The sequence below is a fragment of the Cydia fagiglandana genome, chromosome Z (genome assembly GCF_963556715.1).
Source record: "Cydia fagiglandana chromosome Z, ilCydFagi1.1, whole genome shotgun sequence".
Lineage (NCBI taxonomy): Eukaryota > Metazoa > Arthropoda > Insecta > Lepidoptera > Tortricidae > Cydia > Cydia fagiglandana.
In genome coordinates, this window is record NC_085959.1 from 13,838,435 (window position 1) to 13,861,798 (window position 23,364).

The 23,364-nt window shown below is 40.9% G+C and overlaps 3 protein-coding genes across 4 annotated transcripts; all 3 read right to left on the minus strand.

Annotated features, from left to right (window-relative positions):
- Positions 1-1,281: 1,281 nt before the first annotated feature.
- On the minus strand, positions 1,282-10,484 carry LOC134678676 (RUS family member 1). Of its 2 annotated transcripts, none has more exons than XM_063537326.1 (9): positions 10,214-10,484; positions 9,927-10,083; positions 9,144-9,282; positions 8,652-8,809; positions 8,041-8,182; positions 7,012-7,220; positions 5,728-5,984; positions 5,170-5,371; positions 1,282-4,620 (listed from the first exon to the last, which is right to left on the minus strand). In XM_063537326.1, exons 1-9 carry the CDS (start codon positions 10,253-10,255, stop codon positions 4,316-4,318), a joined length of 1,611 nt encoding a protein of 536 aa, XP_063393396.1. In that variant the 5' UTR covers positions 10,256-10,484; the 3' UTR covers positions 1,282-4,315. The 2 variants fall into 2 exon arrangements, with proteins under 2 accessions (XP_063393396.1, XP_063393395.1); XM_063537325.1 differs by having other exon boundaries at positions 9,927-10,088; positions 10,214-10,483.
- A 5,742-nt stretch (positions 10,485-16,226) lies between these two features.
- LOC134679310 (uncharacterized) lies at positions 16,227-21,281 on the minus strand. The gene is made up of 2 exons (XM_063538215.1): positions 19,850-21,281; positions 16,227-18,559 (listed from the first exon to the last, which is right to left on the minus strand). The coding sequence occupies exons 1-2, from the start codon at positions 21,279-21,281 to the stop codon at positions 16,227-16,229; spliced, it is 3,765 nt and encodes a 1,254-aa protein (XP_063394285.1).
- Positions 21,282-21,335: 54 nt separating this feature from the next.
- On the minus strand, positions 21,336-22,932 carry LOC134678284 (uncharacterized). The gene is made up of 2 exons (XM_063536774.1): positions 21,533-22,932; positions 21,336-21,455 (listed from the first exon to the last, which is right to left on the minus strand). The coding sequence occupies exons 1-2, from the start codon at positions 22,704-22,706 to the stop codon at positions 21,421-21,423; spliced, it is 1,209 nt and encodes a 402-aa protein (XP_063392844.1). The 5' UTR covers positions 22,707-22,932; the 3' UTR covers positions 21,336-21,420.
- Positions 22,933-23,364: the final 432 nt, after the last annotated feature.

The following is a 23,364-nucleotide window of genomic DNA, read 5'->3' on the forward strand; positions in this document are numbered from 1 at the left end:
AAGGAGACATTCCTTTATTTTCAAAGAAACAAAACTGCAAGCGAGTTTTAGAAAATCTTTGAATGCAGTTTTGTTTCTTTTTAAAAATAAAGGAATGTCTCCTTTAAGTAAAATGAGCCAGCTTAAAGATTTAAGGTAGTTTCCCTCCAGGGCCCGACTTATCTTTCCACCCTGTATATAAATATTTAGGCAATGCAAATTTAACTCTTTTAGTTCCACCCCCTTTGCACTCTCTTCAGGGATGATTACCGACATAAAAAAACTATCCTGTCCTTCCCCGGGTCTCAAAATATATCTATATGTACCTAATTTCTACTAAATCGGTTCAGCGGCTTAAGCCGTGAAGAGGTAACAGACAGACACACTTTCGCCTTTATAATATTAGTATGAATTAATAATGTGTAACTTAGTAAGTATGCCCCCTTAGAAGTGGCAAAGTCTAGCAGTGAATTCATAATATACCCTTTTGCAGCCAACGGTGATATAAATATTGCCCATTGAATGTATGCACAAGTTACCTTTTTGGTTAGGGTTTGCCTGTTACCTACAGGCGAAGTAAATCCTTGTTATGCAGAACTCATACAAAAGCCTTTGGAAGGGACAGCTAGCTGCGGTCGGTCTTTTAGTAGTAAAAACCATACCAAACAAAAATGTGATATTTGCAGTTGCGCCTACTTTAAGGTTACACAGTACTGACAATAAGTGGAACCCAGTCAAATTAGATTTTGGATAGCAACGGTTCCATGAAATGTTTGTTTACCTTTAGGTTTGTCAGTCGATCAATAACAGTACTCATAAAAGGTCTGAATAAATTTCTAGTATTGGTTTAACTGCGTTTTAAATCTCTGCAAAGTCTATCCCCCACAAAAAAACAGCACCCCATGATCCCACTAAACAACTATTTTTTTTTAAACCAGGCGCAGAGGATGGAGAATTTTTACAACCAGCAAAGAGCGCAATCTAGCGCCAATTACGAAGATGATTTGAGCATGCTGCTGCTTATTAAATCGAAGAAAAATTCGTTTTTATAACCTTAAAAATGTTCCGGAGGAGGGCGTGAAGCCAGCAAATTACAAGGAATAAAATATATGGCGCGGCGCGCCGGGATATTTTGCGATCGTGCGGATTTTAACTTGCTGCAGGACACCCTGTAGTTTTTTCTACCAAACATTATGCCAGTGCAACTTTATAAAACTTTGGCAGATTATTGTTATGAATTCGTATTATAAATATATATTTTACATTGGTAAAATTTTATTACTAAAAAATAAAACAAATAAGAAGTTTTGGTTGAATTTAATTTAAAAATATACACTTACTGGGTGATTAAATATTGCACATATTTTTTATACCTACATACCTAATTATGTATTATACCTACAGATTTATTATCACCTGCTGCCGTGGCCGAGTCCGAAGGGGCACGATTAGGATCCCTTTTCTGATTCTCAATAAACATTTTGCTTTTTCGAATTTCGAAAGTAAGCAATTGTTTCTCATGAATATATTCATGACGAAACCTCGGATTCTTTAAAGACAGGTGGAGATCTATAATCAGTGATCGTACATTTTCCAGCATTTTTGGTGCAGCAGAGTGGTGTTAACGGAATTGGTATAGATAATTTCAACTGAAATGGTAAATTAAGGTTAATATGAACGTAATTAACGCTAATTAATCATTAGGGTTGAAATTATTTATACCAATTCCGTTACACCACTCCGCTGCATCAAATCGATTCGCGTGGTGTTAACGGAATTGGTATAGATACTTAATTTAACCTTTTGGCCGCCGGACCTAGTCCGCAAAGACGCTCACTCACACGCCAGAGCAAATTTTAAGTAAACAACTAATAAAAAGTTTAGGGATTGCAAATAGTGATATCGATATTTAAAATATTATGGTAAAAATCTTTTTAATTTAGCTTTGTTCTTATCCTGTTTTAATTTCATTCCAAATTGCCAAAATTAAACATATGTTTTACACCCGAAAATGTTTAAAATATAGGGATTTAACATAAAAAACAACCACTAAACAATGTCGATTCAAGACGTGATATCGCCGCACTAGGCTGTACGAGAAGTCTTTTATACAAGACAACGGCGCCCATGGACTGCCCGCAATGCAGACCGACAAGGACTGTTTCCGCGCGGATCAAGTAATAATAGTCTCTAGGTCAACGGCGTAAGCGCTTGTCGGTACGTAAACTTTATTGGCGTAACGTTAAAGCTGCGCATCATGTGTCGATAAAGTCAATATACCGGAACTGTTTTAGTGAAAATTACACGTGGGTTGAATTTTTAATGAGTGAAGATATTATTCCGGAATTAGAATCTATCATTATAATTTCAGTTTGGTTTACATTAATCTGTAGGTAAACTCTTATCAAAAAAACGTTCAACGATTTGTTACAAAAAAATTACACATTAACTTCAATGTTATAACAATAAAAGTAAAGTCTGATAAACAGGTATGTCCCTGTACCACACTTGTGCGAAGCGGTCGCTGCGGTGTATCCCTTCCCACTAAGCTATAAAATAACATCAATTATTTTTTTTATTTATCTCTTCTGCAATTAAATAGTCCACAATCTACAATGGCAAATTTACTTGTCTGGCTCTACTTTATAGAGCTAAAGAAGCTACCTGAACTTTAAATATAGTTATGCCTATCTGACTCTCGTTCTACGTATTCTAGTAAGTAGTTACCTACTATTCGTTAAAAAAAATTGGCGATTAACAAGTGTCCAAATACTTAGATAAAAACATATTTCTGACTTTATATTTACTTTAAAAATTCCCATATCGAGTTAACATTCCCATCCCTAGCTGTCTTTTATACAAGACAACGGCGACGAGGAACATGAAAAATGTTGAAAATTGGAGCAATTTTTTTAAATGCCTTATTATAAAAGAAGGGATTTATATAGCGGCTTAAAAAGCAAATAAATGAAAAAACAAAGACCTTAAATATGAACACGAGTGTAAATGAAATTGCAATTGTTATTATTTTCACATTAACTCAGTGGTTGAATTTGTGTCTTGTATACAAGACGACGGCGCCAGCGTATCGTTCTATCGTTGTCTTCTATACCGGACAACGGCGGTCAAAGGGTTAAACTGAAATGGTAAATAAAGGGATATCAACGTAATAAACGCTAATTAATCATCAGGGTTGAAATTATTTATACCAATTCCGTTAACAACACTTCGTGCACCAAAAATGCTGGAAAATGTACGATCCCTGTCTATAATTGAGTTAATCGATATAGGTCTTCTATCGCTCGTATTTCAAAAATGAGCATTTCACAGTTTTCCACCGATTTTCGAGTGACGAAATCGAACGATCGAAATTCAAAAATCGGCCCCCTGTACCTTTACTCGGATAACGGTTAAGATTGCTGCAACGCTTCAGCTGTGCTTACAATAATATTGCGATCAAGAACAGATTTGTCACAACTCATTAGATGATCTTACTCGTAACTCTAAAGGTGGCGACTGACGTGAGCATTTGTTCGATGCGAGCGCGTTATAAGTCGAATATTCGGCACGTCAGTACATCGAACGGAGCAGCTCGATGGCGAGCGCCGAACGCTCGAGCGCGCTCCACCGGGCTGTCGGTTTTTTGGCAAATCCCTTTGAATGTTTCATTACACGTCAGTCGCTAGCGAGAGCGCACGTGGACGCAGTCGAGGACATTCGCACAAAATTTTTATATTGACCGCTAATTTCTTGGTTTTTTAGAATATTCATCAAGTTCAATCCGCCAGTTTCATTTCGCTTTTTGAACAAATTTGTTATCCATACACAATTTCTTCTCTTGTTTAAATAACAGTAACGGATTAAAAGGAACGCAGCACACACTACCTCTACGTTCGCCATTTTGCCTACTTCTGGATGAATGTATGGAGCACAGGCGAACATATAATCGAGGCAAATATTCAGGTGTTTTGAGCTTTTGCTCACAACGAACAAATGCTCGCATCGAGCAAATGCGAATATTCGCATCGAGCAAATGCTCACGTCAGTCGCCACCTTAAAAGAGGATCTCTATCTTAGATATACTGTTTAAGGGCATTTTCATTTAACTTGTACTTTAAAGGGCGACTTCAGTCGTGTTTCAGTAACGTCTAACCGTTACATTCCTGCCAAAATTGACCGTCAGTTTTGTAACGACTGCTAACCGGGCGTTAAAAATGCAAAGTTAAGTGAAAATGTCCTTAATGTGTTTCTCGATTCGATTGATTCAGCCCTAAAGCTTGCTTTTAACAGGTAGCAGCGGATGCAATTTAATGACATCCACATCAACGTCTACCAGTCATTGCTTGTCCAGATCAATCACATCGGGCTTCGCTTCCGTCGCGTTCAGTACTTTCGCATCTGATTGTCTTCTGAATACCATTCCACTCGGCAGACTCTCGAACGCATTGGGTTTCATCGCGAGTTCCCTACTGTCGATATCCATGTATTCGCCCACCAAGTCGTCAAATGCTATTAGTCTTTTACCCGGCTCACCGATTTCTTCATTTAAGTGCAATTTATTTGAGGATGGTTCTACTGTGGCGTTGGCATTACAAATACGCCATTCGTCCACCATTAGAAGGTGTTTATTCAAGTCCCAACCTGAAAATGGTGTGCTCTGTTAGAAATCTGTCAGAAATTATGCAAAATTGAAACTTATAATTTTAAAGTAAAGTTCAAAATAGGATGGAAAATATATTTCCTCTGCCTAAAAAATTATAAAGGCTTATAAATAAATATTTATGCATATATCACTAGTGATAGAAATTAAATTTGATGCGACGTAACAAAATTATAACATCATTTTAGCGTGATAGTAGTGTATTTTACCGTATTTTATTATTTAAAAAAAAATCTCGTATTTATCCGTTTGAAACATCTGTTGTGCTAGTTTGACAGAATAGCGTTAACGTTCCATTTAATCCGCACATTTTCGCTTTAGGCCCACTTGCACCGTCCCACTAACTCGGAGTTAAGCAGTTACACCGTTAACCTAGTGTCAAATTGTACTGGTAACCATGGCAACTTCAAGTTTAACCGATTAACCCCGGGATAGTGGAATGGTGCAAGTGGGCCTTAGTCGGCTCAGTGCTGCCCCCTATAGTTAATGCACGGCACGTTTCCTATACAGGTCTAACTTTTACTATTTACCTGTCTGCCTCATACCCGCCCTCATCCGGTGCCACTCCTTGTTGACCAACTTGTCGACATAGCGCGCGAGCTCTGCGGACGGTCCGTAAGAGAAGCGGCCAGCAGCGGCGCCGTCCGCGGCCGCGCGGCTCCACTCGGCCGCTTGCAGCGCTTGGCACACCAGGGCGAAAGGCCGGGGATAGCCCGTGCTTTGATATATTGGCTAAAAACAAAAACAAATTCTTTGATGGGGCGTAAACACAATAAGAGGAAATTGGCTACTTCCTTTTTGGAATAAGAAAGGCAACATAAATACCCGGAAGACAATTTCTGTCATAATTATTGTTCCTAGTCAACTGTACAGTCATGTGGTCATGTGTTCAAAATGATCATGACGTGACTTTATTGTTAAGAGAATAAGAGCGTGTCAAGGTAATTTTAAGCATCTCACCCGCTTAGCAATTTCTGCTGCTAAATGTGAAACAATCATACCATAAAATAATTTTAAGAAAGTCCTAAGTTAGATCACTTTCTAACAGTTTGTAAATGTTGGCATACTATTCGTAAGTAAACGCTTACCAAATAGTGGTCGTTGATAGCGCACATAACGATAGATAGCAGCACGGCGTGGAAGTAAGCGCACAAGACGTCGTCCGGCGCGGCCGCATCCTTCAACACCACCAGCAGTTGGCGGCTCGCCACGTCCGGGACCAGCATGTACTGGCGGCGCTCATAGATCTCGCTCAGAACCTTCAAACACGCTGCGTTGGGATTACGCTCTAGAAAGGACTTTACTGAACCTCCTAATTTTATCTGAAATCCGGCGATCTTCAAGTCTGAAAAAAATGTTTTATATAATGCGTTTTTTATCATCGAATTTTACGAAAATGGATTTGCCACAATCACCTTTTTAGGGTTTCGTAGTCACCTAGAAACCCTTATAGTATCGCCAGGTCTGTCTGTCTGTCTGTCCGAGGCTTTGCTCCGTGATCGTTAGTGCTAGAAAGCTGCAATTTGGCATGGATACATAAATCATGAATTGCGACAAAACGGTAAAATAAAAACTACAAAAAAAAATTTTTTAAGGTACCTCCCATACAAAAAGTTTTTTTTTCGATTTTTTTTACTTTGTCCCGATAGTGTGGGGTATCGTTGAATAGGTCTTTCAAAATGAATAAGGGTCTCCTAAAAACATTTTTTGATATAGTAAATATTTTCGAAAATATACGCCCCGAAAAAAGAATGTGTCCCCCCCCCTCTTACTTTTGAACCCCAGGTCCAAAAATTTTGAATAAAATTGTGAAACAAGAGCTTAATAAATTCTTTCAATGAAAACTATAGCAAACATGATCGGTCTAGTCGTTTGTGAGCAAAAATCTTCTTTTCTTAGTAAAAAGAAGTAATGTACAGTCGACGTCAAAGAGAAATTTACAACCAAAGTAACAAAAAAATGTTTACACGACCTAAATGCTATGACAATAAAGTCGTGTAAATAATTTTTTGTAACGTTAGTCGTAAAGATCTCTTTGACGTCGACTGTACAAACGCTGCAAAGGTACTCCCTTATGATACTTACTAATAGCCCCTGTTTGGCCTATTTTACAGAATGCTAACTACGAAACCGTACACTGAGGATGGCCCGACATGCTCTTGGCCGATTATTTATTGTTTTATGGCCCCGTGGGTTCAGTTCTTTTACTGAGCGTAAGCGTGAAACTCCGCTCTCTGAACCTACGGCACCATAAGAGTGATTTTTATAGGCAATTACTGATATTGTGTAGTCAAGCAAAACATAATTATAGGTAAGTAAAACGAGCTGTTTTTAAACTTCTGTCCAAAAAGACAAATACAACTATTATTTACCTAATAAATTTGGTCCTAATTGATAAAATATGATTGGTTCATTCTGATTTATTTCGCAAGGAGTAGCCATGACTTCTTTCTTCAAATATGTTTCGATAACTTGTAGGAATCTTGGTTCATTCAACGTTTTCAAGCAAACAGCTCGCACAGCAAAATAGTTGAATGTAATATGAAGTATTATCATCATTATAAATATTATAATAGAGTTGCTGAAATAAAACATGGAACATTATTCATGGCAGAATTGCCATAATTCATGGCCAACATATGATTATTCACAGGTAAAACGATAACAAGTTGCAGACTTAATTGCATATATGTATATTGTATGTATCGTCAGGTGACAACCAAAACTCACTAATTACCAAGTTCATAGCCATAGTGAACCATATTAGTACTTCAATAAGGTTCATTTTTAGGGTTCCGTAGCCAAATGGCAAGAAACGGAAGCCTTATGGATTCGTCATGTCTGTCTGTCTGTCTGTCCGTATGTCATCCCACTTTTTTCCGAAACTAAAAGAACTATACTGTTGAAACTTGGTAAGTTGATGTATTCTGTGAACCGCATTAAGATTTTCACACAAAAATAGAAAAAAAATTGAGTTCCCCATACTTAGAACTGAAACTCAAATTTTTTTTTCATCAAACCCATACTATGGATGGTTCTTCAAAAATGATATTGAGGTTTCTATTGCGCGAGGGACACTTCCAAAGTGGTAAAATGTAATTTCTAAAATAAGAGAATGATAAAACTAAAAAAATATATGATGTACATTACCATGCAAAGGAGATCTAGTAAGTAGTTTTTTTTATACGTCTTAAATCGTAAACCGCAACTTTATTATGTAACTTGCTGCTACGGAACCCTTCATCGGCGAGTCCGACTCGCACTTGGCCGCTTTTGTTTAATTATTTTTTAGTAATTAGTGAATTTTGGTTGTCATCTGACGATATGAAGCTGCATGAATTAGTATAGCTACTTATAGAAAAGCAATATCATCGTTATTAAAAAAATATCAATGACAATACCCAAATAACGTAATAATTAGCAGTGCTGTGAGCGAGGCAATGAGATTGACCGCAGTTTCTTGAGCAGAATCCTTCGCCGATACGTCAGCCATGTTGCCTCTTATTGCGTGGTGTTGGGTCATCGCTACTCGAGTAGCACCACCTTAAACACATACAAAAAATACATCTAAAATTAAACTTTCCGCACAGACTAACATAGTGACAAATTTAAATTGAGTATAGCCATGTAGAGCCGAAAAACTCTTACAGAAGGATAACAGAAACAGTAACACAATTGCAAAAGCATAAGGTCTACCAATGGTCAATACCGAGTTGTTTTTGTTGTTGACTATTGTTTATTATGTTTATATCGCCTCGCATTCATTCAGTTGACGTCTTTGGTGGTCAAAGAGTTATAATATTTGAATAGGTAGGGTAAGTAACAAAGATTCAACCTTCAAACTTTAGTCTACCACTTTGATCCTGCTGCTAAATATCTACACCCGCTATGTTCTGATACTTGGTTTACTATATATTTCAATCCAATGCATGTGTTTTCTCAAAATGCTTCACCTACTACAATATAATAGCGCTCCACCCGGCGTTGATATTAAATTAAATTAAGATGTTACCTGCAACCCCCACAATAGCCTTCATGACGGTACTGACACATAATGCAAATGTAGTGTAGTTCCGGAACATCGGCAAAGCTATTTCGATGCACATTGCTGCATCATTAAGAGTATCAGCATAAAGTCTCCATTTTTTACTGTATGCATCTAGGTAAGTTCTGTATATAAAGATAAAGTAGTGATTAAATTATGAAAAACTTATGAAACATTTTAAGACTGAAATATACTTAGAGAGGGGCCATTTAATAACTGGAGTGGCCATTAAGAGCTTACCCCTGTACCGTAAAACCTGCACAATTGTGCAAACTCTTGTATGGACTGACATGGCTATTTGTACATTATGTACAGTTCATGTAGAAACAGCAATACATTTGACGTCCACTCCTCCGCAAAAATTTACAGACTGTTTTAGTAAAAAAAATGACAGCAATGACATCTCCAGTTACTAAATGCTCTAAGAAAATATATCAAATAACCAGTTTTATTAATTACCCGTGACTGAAAGCAAATAATATTCTCCCAATGTGTCCACAACCATCCTTGAGGACCCAAGTGATAGTAGCTGCAAGAGGGGTGGCGTTGGTATCTCCCACCCCCACTCCTCGAAGTACCTCCTGTGTTGCAAGAATGCCTGTATAGTAAACTCATATTTACAATTTGTTCAAGCAGATGCTGACCGTTTCTGTTAAAAAGGAAAGTATAGAATCTCATGAAATAAAACTATTGAAACATATTATATTGCGCGAATTATTGTGGATTGTATCTATTAAAATGTTGGGATGTAGTATGAATTCAAAATATGTGATATAATCCATTTCAATAGTTTTATTTCATGAGTAACTATCATGGTAACTGAAGAAAATAATATATTGAATCTCATAATTAATAAACCTTCAGGTGGCATACATCATTTTAGAGTTTTTAAAGTTTTAACTAGGTTTATGTTAGTAAATAAAACTTCAAATATACTTTGCAGGAGTTTAGCAGATGATGGGATAATTTTAATGGCTCCTCTACATGATGGGCCAACGCCTGCCACTCCAAGGGATGCATTTATGCGTTAGAGGGAACAAGTGATATTGCTATCTCATTCTACTGCATGGCTGCGTCCCTTGTAGTGGCCGGCGTTTGCCCATCGTGAAGAGGAGCCATAATGTTTAGGTAAGCATATACACTATTTTCCCACATAATTAGCACTAGTCTTTATACTTATATAACTTGGGACAGCCACTAAATAAAATTAGAAAACGAAAATAATAAAAAATAGTGGGTCACCTGAAATTGTACTACAGAAAGCTTGTGCTGTGTCCCACACTTGGTATGGTAAGTAATCTTTGCTAACACTCTCTGGATAGCCCTGAGGTAGAAATATTTGGGTAAACCACTTAATTATGTCACTGAACCGCCTCTCTTCTAATATAACAATGTTTTGCTGCTCTGAAAAACAAAAACATTACTATATATCTATCATGTTAAACTTAAATCAAGTAGCATAGTTTTGAGATATATTACGTTTACTGAATTTATTTGTTTACATTTTTTTAATAACAAATATTACACACCAGGTGGCTTGATGTAAAGCCTCTCTTTACATGAGGAAACATACTTTTCCTTTAATAAAATTTCACCTTCATTACTTGATTTAGACATTGTTGATTAATTTTATAAACAATGTTTAAGAATTATATATTACAATGGAGATTTACGCTTCTGAAATACTTTTCTTGATTTTTCTCTACCCTACCCGGTATTAATCAATGAAAAAGCCTACATATATTATTATACTCTTTGGAAAAAGCTACGGTACACAATACACATCTCATAATATCACGTCAAGCAAAGCAAATCCAAAGAGCATATAATCACTACGTTTTAAGAGTCGGCACTCTCGAACAATCCTCGAACCGAATTATGAACGTACATATCCCAACACACCAAATACAGGCTTAAAGATCTCGCATCCAGGCCATAATTGTTAAAAAAAGAAAAACCACACAATACTACCAACACAAAAAAAACAACGCTAGGGCTCGACACTTCCAGTACCTACTGTTTATCGATATCGATAAATGTGCGATACGTGCTGCTGTATTTACCTACTGTACTACCTATTAATAAAATAAAAGAACATTATATATATATATATAAACAATTTTATTTTACATGATAAAAATAACATAGTTTATTATTCAAGTACGTACGCGTCGCACGCGCACGCACACGTCACGCACACGCAGCCGGTGTGCAAAGGCCATAAGACGATGCGAGTTTCATTATATTGCGGTTTTTTGATCGATCGGTTGAATAGGATGTAACGAACAGTCCGCAATGTAACTAAAATCGCATGCGAGTTCGCGCGCCGTAAATCAGCCCGAACGGTGTTATTCCATCTGTCCAATGTCGCAGAATAAATAATAGTACTAGGTACAGATGATTCACTCTCTAACAAAACGCGTCTGTTACGATCAGCACAGATATGGCCGCTAGGTGGCGACAGCGCCACGCGCGGCTTATGGCTAACCCAAAAATTGGGGCCGAACGGATGCACTTTTAGCTACCTGTAGCAAAGCGACGGAATCGCGGAGTGAGTCACGCCTGCCAATATGTATTTTGTCTCGCATCTTACGAGCAATTCTTGTATATTTATTTACATGAATAGGGTATTTTACTGTATTTAAAATAAATTATTTTACTCCACGCATGAAATAAAGCACCAATAATTAATAGAGAAACGTGGACATCAGTTATTTTTAGACACGAGTTCTATTCAAAACCCATATAAAACTATAAAGAGTAGGTAATTTGATTGTGACGTCACATGCTAGTGTTTCATATCGTTGAGTGACAAGCAAAAGTCACTATAGTCCGTTTTTTTTAGCATTGGAAAGAACTTCGCAGAAGTAAGCTTGTGGTTCCAAATCCGGCACTTTTAGCGGTAATAATTTGAAGTACATTATATGTATTGACCATGCTACATTAGATAATTCAATAATTATTAACAATTAAAAGACATGCCAAGATCGCTTACCTTCTTTCAATTTCTTTCTAATGCTAAAAAAACGAACTATAGTGAGTTTTAAGAGTTAAGAGAGAGTTAATTAGCCTATCACCTAGTTGGAAAACAGCTGGGAGAGGCCATTGGGGGCCTTGAGGGTACAAATGCCCTCTAAAATACCAATAAGAGAAGGAACTCTGAAATAAAATCAAGTGCGGCGGTACACTTTGAGGCAGCAGCCCTGCCAACCGTCTAGGGTACTATGGGCTAATAACCTGTATATCCGAAATCTACAATCTATTACTGAAACTCAAGGAAGGAATACACGGACCGATTTAAACAAACTGACCTTTGGCGCGAAAATAAGGACTCTGATTGGCTGCTGGAATGTTCGCACAATGCGCGAGGAAAGTCGTGTACACCAGGTTGTTAAGTATATGCGAGACTACCAATTAGACATACTTGGCATTTCGGAAACAAGATGGAAGGATTTTGGTGAGCAACAGATTGAAGACCACACTCTCCTGTACTCTGGGCAGAAAAAGAAGCATGAGTATGGTGTGGGAATCCTCCTTACCAAAAAGGCCCGTTCTAGTCTGCTTGACTGGAAACCTGTATCAGACAGAATAATTACAGCTCGCTTCAAGTCTAAAGTGAGGAATATCACCTTAGTACAGTGCTACGCTCCGACCAACTCGGCGAGCTCGATTCAGAAAGAGGCATTCTATAGCCAGCTCGGTACAGCAATGCAAAGCATTCCAAAGGGCGACATTGTGATCTGTCTGGGCGACTATAACGCTCAGATAGGAAATAGCAACCGAGGCATAGAACCATGGATAGGGAAACATGCACTGGGGACGAGAACCGAAAACGGTAACATGCTAGTGGACTTCTGCTGTGAACATGATCTGGTGCTTGGAGGTTCAATTTTCCCGCATAAAAACTGTCACAAGGTGTCTTGGATCTCCCCAGACAGAAGAACGGAGAACCAAATAGATCACGTGATGATTAGTAGAAAATGGAGACACTCACTATTGGATGTGCGCAACAGAAGAGGAGCAGATGTAAACAGTGACCACCATCTTATTGTAGCCAAAATACGCTTGAAGATAGCAAAGGTGCGAAGCACAGCAACCACATCATCTCGGCGGTTCGATGTCTCAAAGCTGCAAGATGCGGTTACTAGACAGAATTTTAGCATGGAAGTTCACAACCACTACAACTCCCAGAAAGATGAAGGAATGTCAGTCGAAGATCATTGGCAACTGCTAAAAAATACCTTTCGCAAATGTTGTAATACGTTTCTAGGGCACCAAAGCCTCGAAAAAAAGGAATGGATATCTAAAGAGACCTGGGATAAAATAACGCATCGTAAATCCATCAAAGACAGGCTTAACGTTGCAAGCGATCTAGGCACGAAAGAAACTTTAGCCTATGAGTACTTCCTTTGTGAAAGCGACATAAAACGCAGTGCTAAAAGGGACAAGCGTAGGAGAGCAGCATCTATTGCCAGAAAAGCGGAATCGGCAGCACATAATGGGAACACTAAAGAACTTTACCGGGCTGGTAGAGAGCTTTGCAATAGAAAAGCTGCGGCACGACCCATAGTAGACAAAGCTGGAAAGATACTCGTAACGCCTGAAGAACAAATGTGTAGGTGGCACGAGCATTTTACGGAAGTCTTCCGTACTCTGGATGACGAGCTTGACGAGGGAGAACCAGTTGAGACAGCGGAGGTCCTGGACATAAAAGTTGACCCTCCAGATGTCGATGAAATCTCCTGTGCTATAAAAAGTTTGAAGAGTGGAAAGGCTCCCGGAAATGACTGCATCCCGGTGGAAGCACTGAAGAGCAACCCGAGGGCAATGGCTAGTGTGTTGCATCCCCTGTTCGTAGACATCTGGGAAACGGGACGAGTACCTGAAAGTTGGAAGGAGGGGATAATCATCAAGCTACCCAAGAAGGGAGACCTGTCCCAGTGCTCCAACTGGCGCGGAATAAACTTGCTGCCTGTCTGCTCCAAGGTGCTGTGTAAGGTTCTGCTGAACAGAATGTCGGCCGCTGTCGATTGCAGACTCAGGGATGAACAGAGTGGATTCAGAACGGGACGATCGTGTACGGATCAGATTAACGTCCTGCGCATGATCCTAGAGCAGTGTCATGAGATGAAAAGCGAGCTCCATGTCCTGTTCGTAGACTTCGAAAAGGCTTTTGATAGGGTAAAGTGGAGAAGCATATGGCGAATACTGAAGCAAAGGGGAATACCAGTCAAGGTCATAGAAATAATCAAGTGCCTTTATGAGGGATCCACTTGTCGAATAATGCACAGGGGCCAATTGTCAGATCCGATACCCGTCACTGCTGGAGTTAAACAGGGCTGTTTGCTGTCACCATTGCTGTTCCTGATTGTCTTGGACGATGTGATGCGCAGAGTTACCAGTCAAGGGGAAAGGGGGCTGCCCTGGGTCAATGGCAAAACCCTTGAAGATATTGACTTCGCTGATGACCTGTGCTTACTCGCTACGACACAAGACTATCTGCAGTCGAAGACCGATGACCTGGCCGATGCCGCAGGAAGAGAGGGATTGCGTATCAACTGTGCTAAAACGAAAGCTATGCGCCTGCACGCCCAGAATGCAACGCCTATTCTAGTAAACGGGGAGCCAGTTGAAGAAGTAACAAAATTTACATATCTGGGAAGTGTTATGAACCCCCTGGGAGGTGCAGAAGCGGATGTTGAAGCTCGCATCAATAAAGCCCGCGCCGCATATGCGCAGTTGAAACCCGTATGGACTTCCACAGTCATCACTCGCCGCACCAAGCTAAGGGTTTTCAACTCGAACGTAAAGTCGGTCCTCCTATATGGATGCGAGACATGGCCCGTCAAGCAAGACATAACCAGTAGACTCCAGGTGTTTGTAAACAAATGTTTGCGGCGAATCGTAGGAGTCTACTGGCCACGGACCATCTCCAATGTTAAACTATGGGAACTGACTGGCCAAAACCCTTTAGCTAAGGAGATACTTCTGCGGAAATGGCGCTGGATAGGACATGTTTTACGAAGGCCAAACAATCACCTATCCAAGCAAGGGCTGACCTGGAAAATTCCCGGAAAAAGAGGACAAGGTCGCCCACGTACCACCTGGAGGCGCACAGTGGAAAAAGAGGCGGCATCAGTTGGCCTCGGCTGGGCGGAGCTGGAAGAGGCCGCGCTGGACCGCGAAGAATGGAAATCCCTTCTGAGAGCCCTATGTCCCTGATGAGGGATAACAGGATATCATCATCATTATTCAAGTAGGCATATTACAATATGCTGAATTCGCGCGCATTCTTTTTTAATCTGGTCCCTTTTTATTGAAGGCACTGGATGGAGAATGATTTCCACAAATGAACTTGTTTCCATTCAGCTTTTGAATAGGTAAATAAATACGCCAAATCCTCATTTCCTTTTCCTCAGCTTTGCCCATAATCGACATCTGAAATGAAGAGATTATCGATAAAATTGGTCGTACACTATTCGTGTCATAGGTTACTTAGTTTTTTACTTAAAAATACTTTATTCACAAAATATTTTCGTTTTAATCATGGATTGTACACGACTAAAACTAATTAAATTAGTAACTGTTAACGACTCAAAGTAAAAAATTAAAATATTGCATACAAACATCAGTTTACCGACCTGTTCAGATCAAGTTGGAAATTTGGTCCAAAAATGCGTCAGTAGTTAGTCTTCTTACACACCTGTCGTGCCATCTATACCCATCTAAGTATAATACACTTGCCTGAATCCAATCAGGTATAGATTCGCTTGGGCGACAAAATATCATAAGATGAGTACACATAACACCATGCTACATGAGAGTAGGAGAAGGGGTCACCTACGACCACACTGTTACATGTACAAGTACATTTACTTCCGAGTTGGCATCGCACGTTTCGTATCAATATGAGAGTGCAGGCTACTGGCCTGATCCAGAGTGACTCTCCCGTCCTGTACGATCGGTCGCCTCCAGACTAGGTACTACCGTCTAGTACCCTGGTGTCCTACACACCACCTGGACGAGGGGGCGTTGCCCCCTCGGGATCCTCCATATGCCTGCCCCCTAGATCCGGCCCTTATACTCCAACTCATAACCGACCGTACTACATGCGTTATTGCCTGTGTGCTTCCGATACACACTCCGGAAAGCCCCGCCCGGGCTTCCCAGTCCAATATCGAGATTGGACTATGTCTTAGTGAAACTACGTTAACCAAGGACCGTTGGTTAACCCCTTGTTCCACTCCCATGTAGCTAGGATGTCGATTATACAAGCATAAATATGTTTGTAAACACTCACCGGGGCAGGCTCCCGTTACTGCGTGGAGACGCACCATGTACCGACTCAGTACACCCAGCGCCGTCCTATGCCTCCTGCAGGTACCTCCATTTTTCCTCGAATGGCGCCATCGTGCTTTTTCCCGCCATCGGAACTGTCAACTGTCAGTGACTCCAGTGTTGCCACATGACAAAGTAGTCCTGGTTGATACCACTTACCAACTTACATCGCGCTTGGCGCGACACTCCGGACAACAATGAAGGTTAATGCAGCAGGGCCAGCAGGTGTCGCGTCCACTCCAGGATTTTATCCCTGGCACGAATGGCTGCGATCCGCTTGCTTCTGACAACGTCTCTTTCCTCTGGCTGTTCCTCTGGTGGTGGGACATCATTGTGACTAGTCACGTCACACTCAGCCAGATCATCCGCGTCGACCTCCAGTTGTTCAACAAGCACAGGTACGTGATCATTCACTCTGTCTGGAACTTCCAACTCCCCGCTGTCCTCTCCAATCTCAGCCGAGCCTCCCGCTACAGGTTCTACTTCAGGCATCTCGTCATCTACCTCCAGAGGGTAGAGATGGCCAATGGAACGTGTTAAAGTAGAATCGTCAACCTTGACCCTCGCTACTCTACATTCACCATCACTTCCCTTGATCAGCTCGTGGATCTTCCCCACTTTCCAGAGGTTTCTGTTCTTGAGATCTGATTTAACCTGTACAAGGTCGCCTACTTGTGGTGATCGATGAGATTTAACTCTAGGCTGCTTGGGTGAGTTGTTGTACCTCTCTCTCAGACTAGCAAGATACTGCATGACGAACATTCTCTTAAATTCTGCTAGGATATTGCATCCTCTCTTCCAGCTCTCAAACAGGTCACTCTTTGTAGCAGTGTTACAAGTCGGAATATCTGCAGCAGATGGTCTCATAGTCAAACATTGTCCTAGGCTTAAGAAATCTGCCGGGCAGAGAACATGTTCCACATCTGTACCGACTCTGGTCAGTGGTCTTGAATTCAGCACTGTTTCCACTTCCTTTATCACCGTCAGTAACCTGGTATCATTGAGAAGGTGTTTTTCTAGGGTTCTTTTAAGGCAATGCTTCACTAAGGCCACAAGCCGCTCGTAAAACCCTCCATGCCACGGTGCTAGTTGACATATGAATTTCCACTGTATGTCATTCTTAACGCAGTGTGGATGTTGTACCATTGCAGCGACCAACTTAAAACAAGTTGCATTATCTGAGTACATCCGTTGTGGTTTGTTTCTAGCAGCTATAAACCGTCGCAAGGCTAGTAGACATTCTTCAGCCGAAAGGTCCTTCACGATCTCGAGATGTATTGCTCGTACTGTCAAACAAGTGAATAACGCTACCCAACGTTTCTCTTTACCAGTCTGGGTACTCACGAATAGCGGCCCTAGATAATCAACACCAGTGTAAGTAAAGGGTCTGTTGTAATTTACTCGTTCTGGAGGCAGCGCCGGTGTGGCTGGTAAACGATATGGACCGCCGCCATGTTTGACACACTGGGTACATCGCTTTAGCACCTTCATCACCTGGGCTTTCCCTTGGGGTATCCAATACCGTTCCCTGATGATACTCAATGTATGTGGAGCACCGACGTGGTAGTTACTCTCATGGGTCTCTTTTATGATTCTGTCAGTGAACTCAGAATTCTTTGGCAGTAGTATCGGATACTTCATGTCATAGCTCCAGGTGGTGTTCGCCATACGTCCGCGGCACCTAAGAAGGCCGTCCACATCGGCAAAGAGATCTAGGTTTCGTGCTAAATGAGTCCTTTTACCATCTAGTTCTTCTTGGAAGTGCTTTCTTTGTAGATCTTTTATCTCGGACACTATTTTGGCAACAATGGTCTGCTGCTGGATGTCTCCTTCACTATGATTTTCAGGATTGTCAAGTTCCATGCTTCCATCAGTAGGATATTCGCCACTCTCTGTAGGTACGCTCAAATCCTGGGTATCCATTGGTTCAACGGGATCACTGGGACTTCCTTGCTCTAGGTCCTCACTCTGGTCAGCGTCATCACCAATGGGTACTACCTGTGTCGGCTCACCTGGGTCGTCACCCAGGACCTCCCCAACAGAAAGAAAGTTCTGATGTGCCTCATAGAGTCTATTTTGGGGCCAGCATGATTCTTCGTTGACAAGAAACTCCGGCCCGTTAAACCAAAGTTGCCTTTTCTCTTCGAACAGCTCTGGGCGCGTAGCAATATCAGCAGGATTTGCTTTTGTGTGGACGTAGAACATCTCTGTGTTAGGATGGTCACGCTTGATTTCGTTTACCCTGTTGGCAACAAAGGGTGGGAGCAGTTTGTTCGACCTCATCCAACTAAGTACAACCAAACTATCTGACCACAAATATTCTTTCTCAATATCAAGATCAAGGTTGTTCCTTACATATTTCAGGAGTCTGCTTCCAATCAGAAATCCTAGTAATTCTAACTTGGGCATTTTTAATTCATCCTTGTCTGTGGTCTGTGACACGTGTGATTTTGCCATCAAAAGCGAGACTGATTTGCCTTGTCCATTTTCAATCACCTTAAGGTAGATAACGGCAGCATAAGCGTCTTTGGAGGCATCTGTGAAGCAGTTATAGTTATTTTCATAGTGTAGTTATAGTTATAGTTATTTTCATAGTGTAATGTCATATGGTATTCTGGTTTGGGGCAAAGCAGCTGACATACAGACTATATTTGTCTTACAAAAGAGAGCCATTCGTTCTATATATAATTTAAGGGTGCGTGAATCATTAAGAGAACTTTTTAAAGAAATTAATATTTTAACTGTAGCTTCCCAATACATATATGATAGTATTATTTATGTTGTTAAGAATCTAGACTCCTTCACTAAGAATTCTGATGTCCATAACTATAATACTAGAAATAAAAATAAGCTTGCTATCAGAAAGTTTCGTGTTCGTAAAGTACAGAAGTCATTCGTTGGGCAATGCATTCATTTTTATAACAAGTTACCTGAGGATGCTTTAAGATTACCCTTTCCAGCTCTTAAGAATTACTTAAAAAAGTCATTGATGTTGAAGGCTTATTACAGAGTCGAGGACTACTTGACAGACAAACATGCATGGTCCAAACCAGAAACTGTAATAACGACAAGTAGCAAATAAAAACATTGTATTATGTGTAGAGTTAAAGGTGACTCAGCTCAGGTAAGAAAGCACATCAAATTGTATGAAAGCATCTCATAACAATCAGTTAGATTCATATAATATGTATTCTCATTTCTTTTATTGATTTTATTTTCTTTTCCTTTTGTAAGATTTGATTTGTTTTCTGAAAGAGCTACGTATTTGTGATTTCATGTGCATATATGTTTATTTTTTATATCAAATTCTATAAAGTTATGTACTCACTGAGTATAATTGCATGAATTCTATAGTAACTTAAATTGTATTAATTACTCGTAATGCATGTTAATTATAAGATGTAATAATGTTTTGAAAAGATGTGTCCCGCCGAGTTTGTTGCCGGTCCCATATTGGGATACCCTCCTCCAATTGAGGGGGGATTTAAATCTTCTCGGGGCAGAGGTGTACGGTTGGAGCCGGTAAATTTATTTGACGTTCATAAGCGCATTGTAATATGCCTACTTGAATAAACTATTTTTTATCTTATCTTTATCTTATCAGTGCAAGTGATATTTAAGATCACTCCTTGAGACATCTGTCCCGATATACCTAGGCACCTCTGTCTCCACTATGGATTTCAGACTTTCCATGACTTTCTTCACAGACTGTGTCATTTCCGTAGGTAGTTCTGTATCCCATTTACATTTCTTTTCACAGATATTCTGGAAGATCAGCTTCATTGACAACATTAATGGGCATACAAAACCACATGGGTCATACACACGTGCTAGAGCCCGAAGAACTTTTCTTTTTGTGTCAATCGGAGGATTTGTGCTGAAGTGATCCTCAGTCAAATTCAGTTTCAGCGTGTCTTCTTCGACATTCCACATAAGTCCAAGCACTTTAACCTGTCCATGTTTGACTGACCTATGACGTTCTGGTATCATGTCCATAAAGCTCTGGTTGTTTGAGATCCAGTCTCTCATATTCATGGACAGCTGTTCAAACACTGTTCTAGTTTGCTCATAGATCTGCTTAGCCTCCTGCAGGCTATCAGCTCCAGTCACTAGGTTATCCACATAGCATTTGTCAGCGACTTGTTTCAGCAAGGCCTTGTTTGACTGGCTTATGTAATGTCGGATAGTTGCTGTCAGTAAGAATGGACTCGCGACGACTCCGAATGGTACTCTGCAGAACCTCAGATATAGTAGGTTGTCCTCCGTCGCTTCCTTGGTTGTGTCCTTTAACCAGAGGAACCTTGTGACATCGCGATCATCCCCTTGAAGTGCTACTTGTAGGAACGCCTTTTCTACATCAGCCAGTATGCCATACCTCTTAGTACGGAACTTCAAAAGTAACGCCGTTAGGTCTTCTAACATAGAAGGTCCGCTGTAAAGGCACTCATTGAGGCTTTTCTGTCCGGTACTTTTGGCACTAGCGTCGTATACTATCCTCCCCTTGCCGCCGCCATCTTGTTTCACCATATGGTGGGCGAGGTAGTGAATTGGGTGGTCCCCGTTCAAGTCTGACCCTCTAGTGACGACTTCTATAATTCCGAGGTCAAGTTGTTCCTTCAAGATCAAGTCGTACTCCTTAATCAACTGCACGTCCAGTCTTCTCAGGTTACTCTTCAGTCGACCTAAGGCCAACCCAAAATTTGATGGCAAATCTGGTGGGTACTCAATCCAGGGCCATTTCACTAAGTACCGGCCTTCCTGATATTGCACCGTCTCATTGAAGTGACGAACTGCTTCTTCTTGTCTAGTAGCTTTTGGAGAGTCCGTAATCCCTAGGTTCTCTAATGACCATAAGAACCTTATGTCTATGTTTCTCAAAGGCAGATCTGGCTCGCTGAAATATGGGCAGCTAGGAGTGTGACATTGACAGTATGTGACCACTGAGAGTACTCCGCTTCTTTCTTCAGGAGTAAGCTTCCCCGAAGGCACCCATCCAAAATCCGTATCCAACAACCAAAAGTCTTCGGACACCTGGATCTTTCTTCCTGTGAGGATAGCGCCAAAGTAGTCGTTCCCGATGAGTACATCAACAACCTCTCCAACTGTATCATCATCAGCAACAATATCGACTCCAGGATACTTGAAGGATGTCACCGGAACTCTGTCTGTAATTCTTGGTACGACGTTCACTGTAAACTGCTTAGTAACATCACGTTTCGTCTGGATCTGGACCGTTGTTGAGGGGGTTGATGTCTCCATAGGTTCAGAAGCTCCGAAGGTAAAAATGAGTAGAAGGTCTTCCTGAAGGGTAGGCAGGCCTAACTTTTTTGCAGCTGCCAGAGTAATGTAACTCCGCTGACTACCGCAATCTATGAAGACTCTGCCTTTGTTACTTTTCTTAGTTTGAGGGTTTTGAAGAGTTGCCACTGCGGTCTGCAAAAGGGTATGTTTGTTAGAAGTAGCACATAAGGATTTTGAAGAGAGTTTCTCTAATATGGCATGCTTCTTACCATCTGAGACCGGATTGGGACAGAATATGAGTAGATGGTCCCCTTTACAGCGGAAGCAAGCAATCTTGCGCTTGCAGGCTGATGTCACATGATTGCGTCGGAGGCAGTGTAGACATCTTCCCGTTACTTGCTTCTGTCGAGCTTCAACTGTACTGTATTTGCGACAGTCCCTGCTAGCATGTCCTTTCAGGTTGCAGAACAAGCATGCTCTCTTAGCTCGCTTTGAAGGTGGTGTTCCAGCATTTCCCGCAAGTTTCCTTTTCCGGCTAGTCTGAGGCCTCACCTCTGTACGGACTTGCAACGCCTCAGTTGTGCTACTGCCAGGCACGGCAATGTACTCTGTACTTGGTGCTGACTTTTCCATTGCCGTTATAATTCTGTCGAGATTGTTTCTGATGGCCATCAAGTCAGTACCTTCACCAATGAGGTGGTGCTCATGTATAACCCGTTCAGGGAATTTTGACAGTACTAATGCCCTTAAATGGTTGCCACCAACTGGTTCCCCGAGCTTCTCTAACACCCTGATATTCCTCTCAACACTGTCTAGGACACTCCGACAGCTTGCACTAGTATAGTCTGCCTTTTGGAGGTTGTTGAGCGCCGTATAATGTGCGTCAATCAGAGTGTCAGTTGACCCATATCTTCGCTTCAAAGTTTCCACTGCAACGGAGTAGTTTGCGTTGGTAGCCGCTATTCCCGAAACCGTTTCAAGTGCTGAACCCTTTAGGCAGCTCAGGAGGTACATTAGTTTCTCAGATTCCTGTAACTCTCTATGGTGTACATTAGCTGCAAACCGGTCCCAAAATTCACACCACTTTAACTTGTCCCCCGAAAAGGAGGGAAGGCTTAGTTCGGGCAGTTTGGATTTCTTGACGGTTTCCTTCTGTCTTTTGGAGATCTGCCATGCAACTTCCAAGTCCGTCAGCAGATCTTCAGCCACTAATTGATTATGAGTTAATTCAATAATATCCGCATCTGGTACAGCATTTAAGTATTGGAATAACTCCTTCTCAAAACTCCCCAAGCATTGCTTCAATTTTAAGTGGATTGCCGTGAACTCCTCTTCACTGACAGCTCCCTCCGCTTGCAACTGCTCCCAGAGGGCTTGAGAGTCCGCAGTCACCTTTTTTAATTTATCATGGCGCAGTTGAACCCGGCTGTACAAACTTGCCATGGTGACAGCTGAAATTAATTAACACAGCTAGTTAGCCTACATTGCAGTCTAAGGTACAAATAATCATCATGACTAGTCAAAATAACTAAATCAAAAATGTAGGTAGTATTCGTCTTGGCGGAACCACTACCGTGCATCCAATTATTTTCTTCAGTTTGTTTCGTACGGCGATTTCATGACGAAAGTTCCCAACAAAATACATAGATCATTACGTATCCATTGTTTAAACTCACCCTGAAAACCGTGCTGCCGTACAAACTTTTCTTTTTTCGCAACGGACGGCAGAATTGAATACGCGTAGCGTCTGGATCACAAAACTTGTCTCAAACTGGCCAGGTACATTCCCTACTTCCTTGTGCAGCTGTAATGTATACAGAATACCTCTATTACCACATTTTACAAAAGAATCTAACATATTTGCTGATAATTCGAAGATAAACTTTGTGGCTGGAAAGCGGGCAGCGTCATGGCGACTCAACCAAGTACATTTACAACTTATCCGTACCTGCAATATTGCTGCAACTCGCTTTGGGAATGATTCCTTCACCAGAACTGAGATCGCAATCCTCACAACACTGTGGTTTATCCCCGGACACACTAAATAACAAACTTTTACAATAAACTTCAAGACGCCACTCGCTCAAGTAACTTTGCCGCG

Bases quoted from the DNA above. Each gene is read 5' to 3' on its own strand.
- LOC134678284 (XM_063536774.1), bottom strand. From the start codon at position 22,706: ATGGCAAGTTTGTACAGCCGGGTTCAACTGCGCCATGATAAATTAAAA. The intron at 21,456-21,532 runs GTAAGAAGCATG...ACCCTTTTGCAG, and splicing joins TCCCAATCCGGTCTCAGATG to ACCGCAGTGGCAACTCTTCA.
- LOC134678676 (XM_063537325.1), bottom strand. From the start codon at position 10,301: ATGTCTAAATCAAGTAATGAAGGTGAAATTTTATTAAAGGAAAAGTAT. The intron at 9,283-9,926 runs GTGACCCACTAT...TTTACTATACAG, and splicing joins TTTCTGTAGTACAATTTCAG to GCATTCTTGCAACACAGGAG. The intron at 8,183-8,651 runs GTAACATCTTAA...TATGTGTTTAAG, and splicing joins GGCTATTGTGGGGGTTGCAG to GTGGTGCTACTCGAGTAGCG.
- LOC134679310 (XM_063538215.1), bottom strand. From the start codon at position 21,281: ATGGAGACATCAACCCCCTCAACAACGGTCCAGATCCAGACGAAACGT. The intron at 18,560-19,849 runs GTGTGTATGACC...ACTGCTTCACAG, and splicing joins AGTTCTTCGGGCTCTAGCAC to ATGCCTCCAAAGACGCTTAT.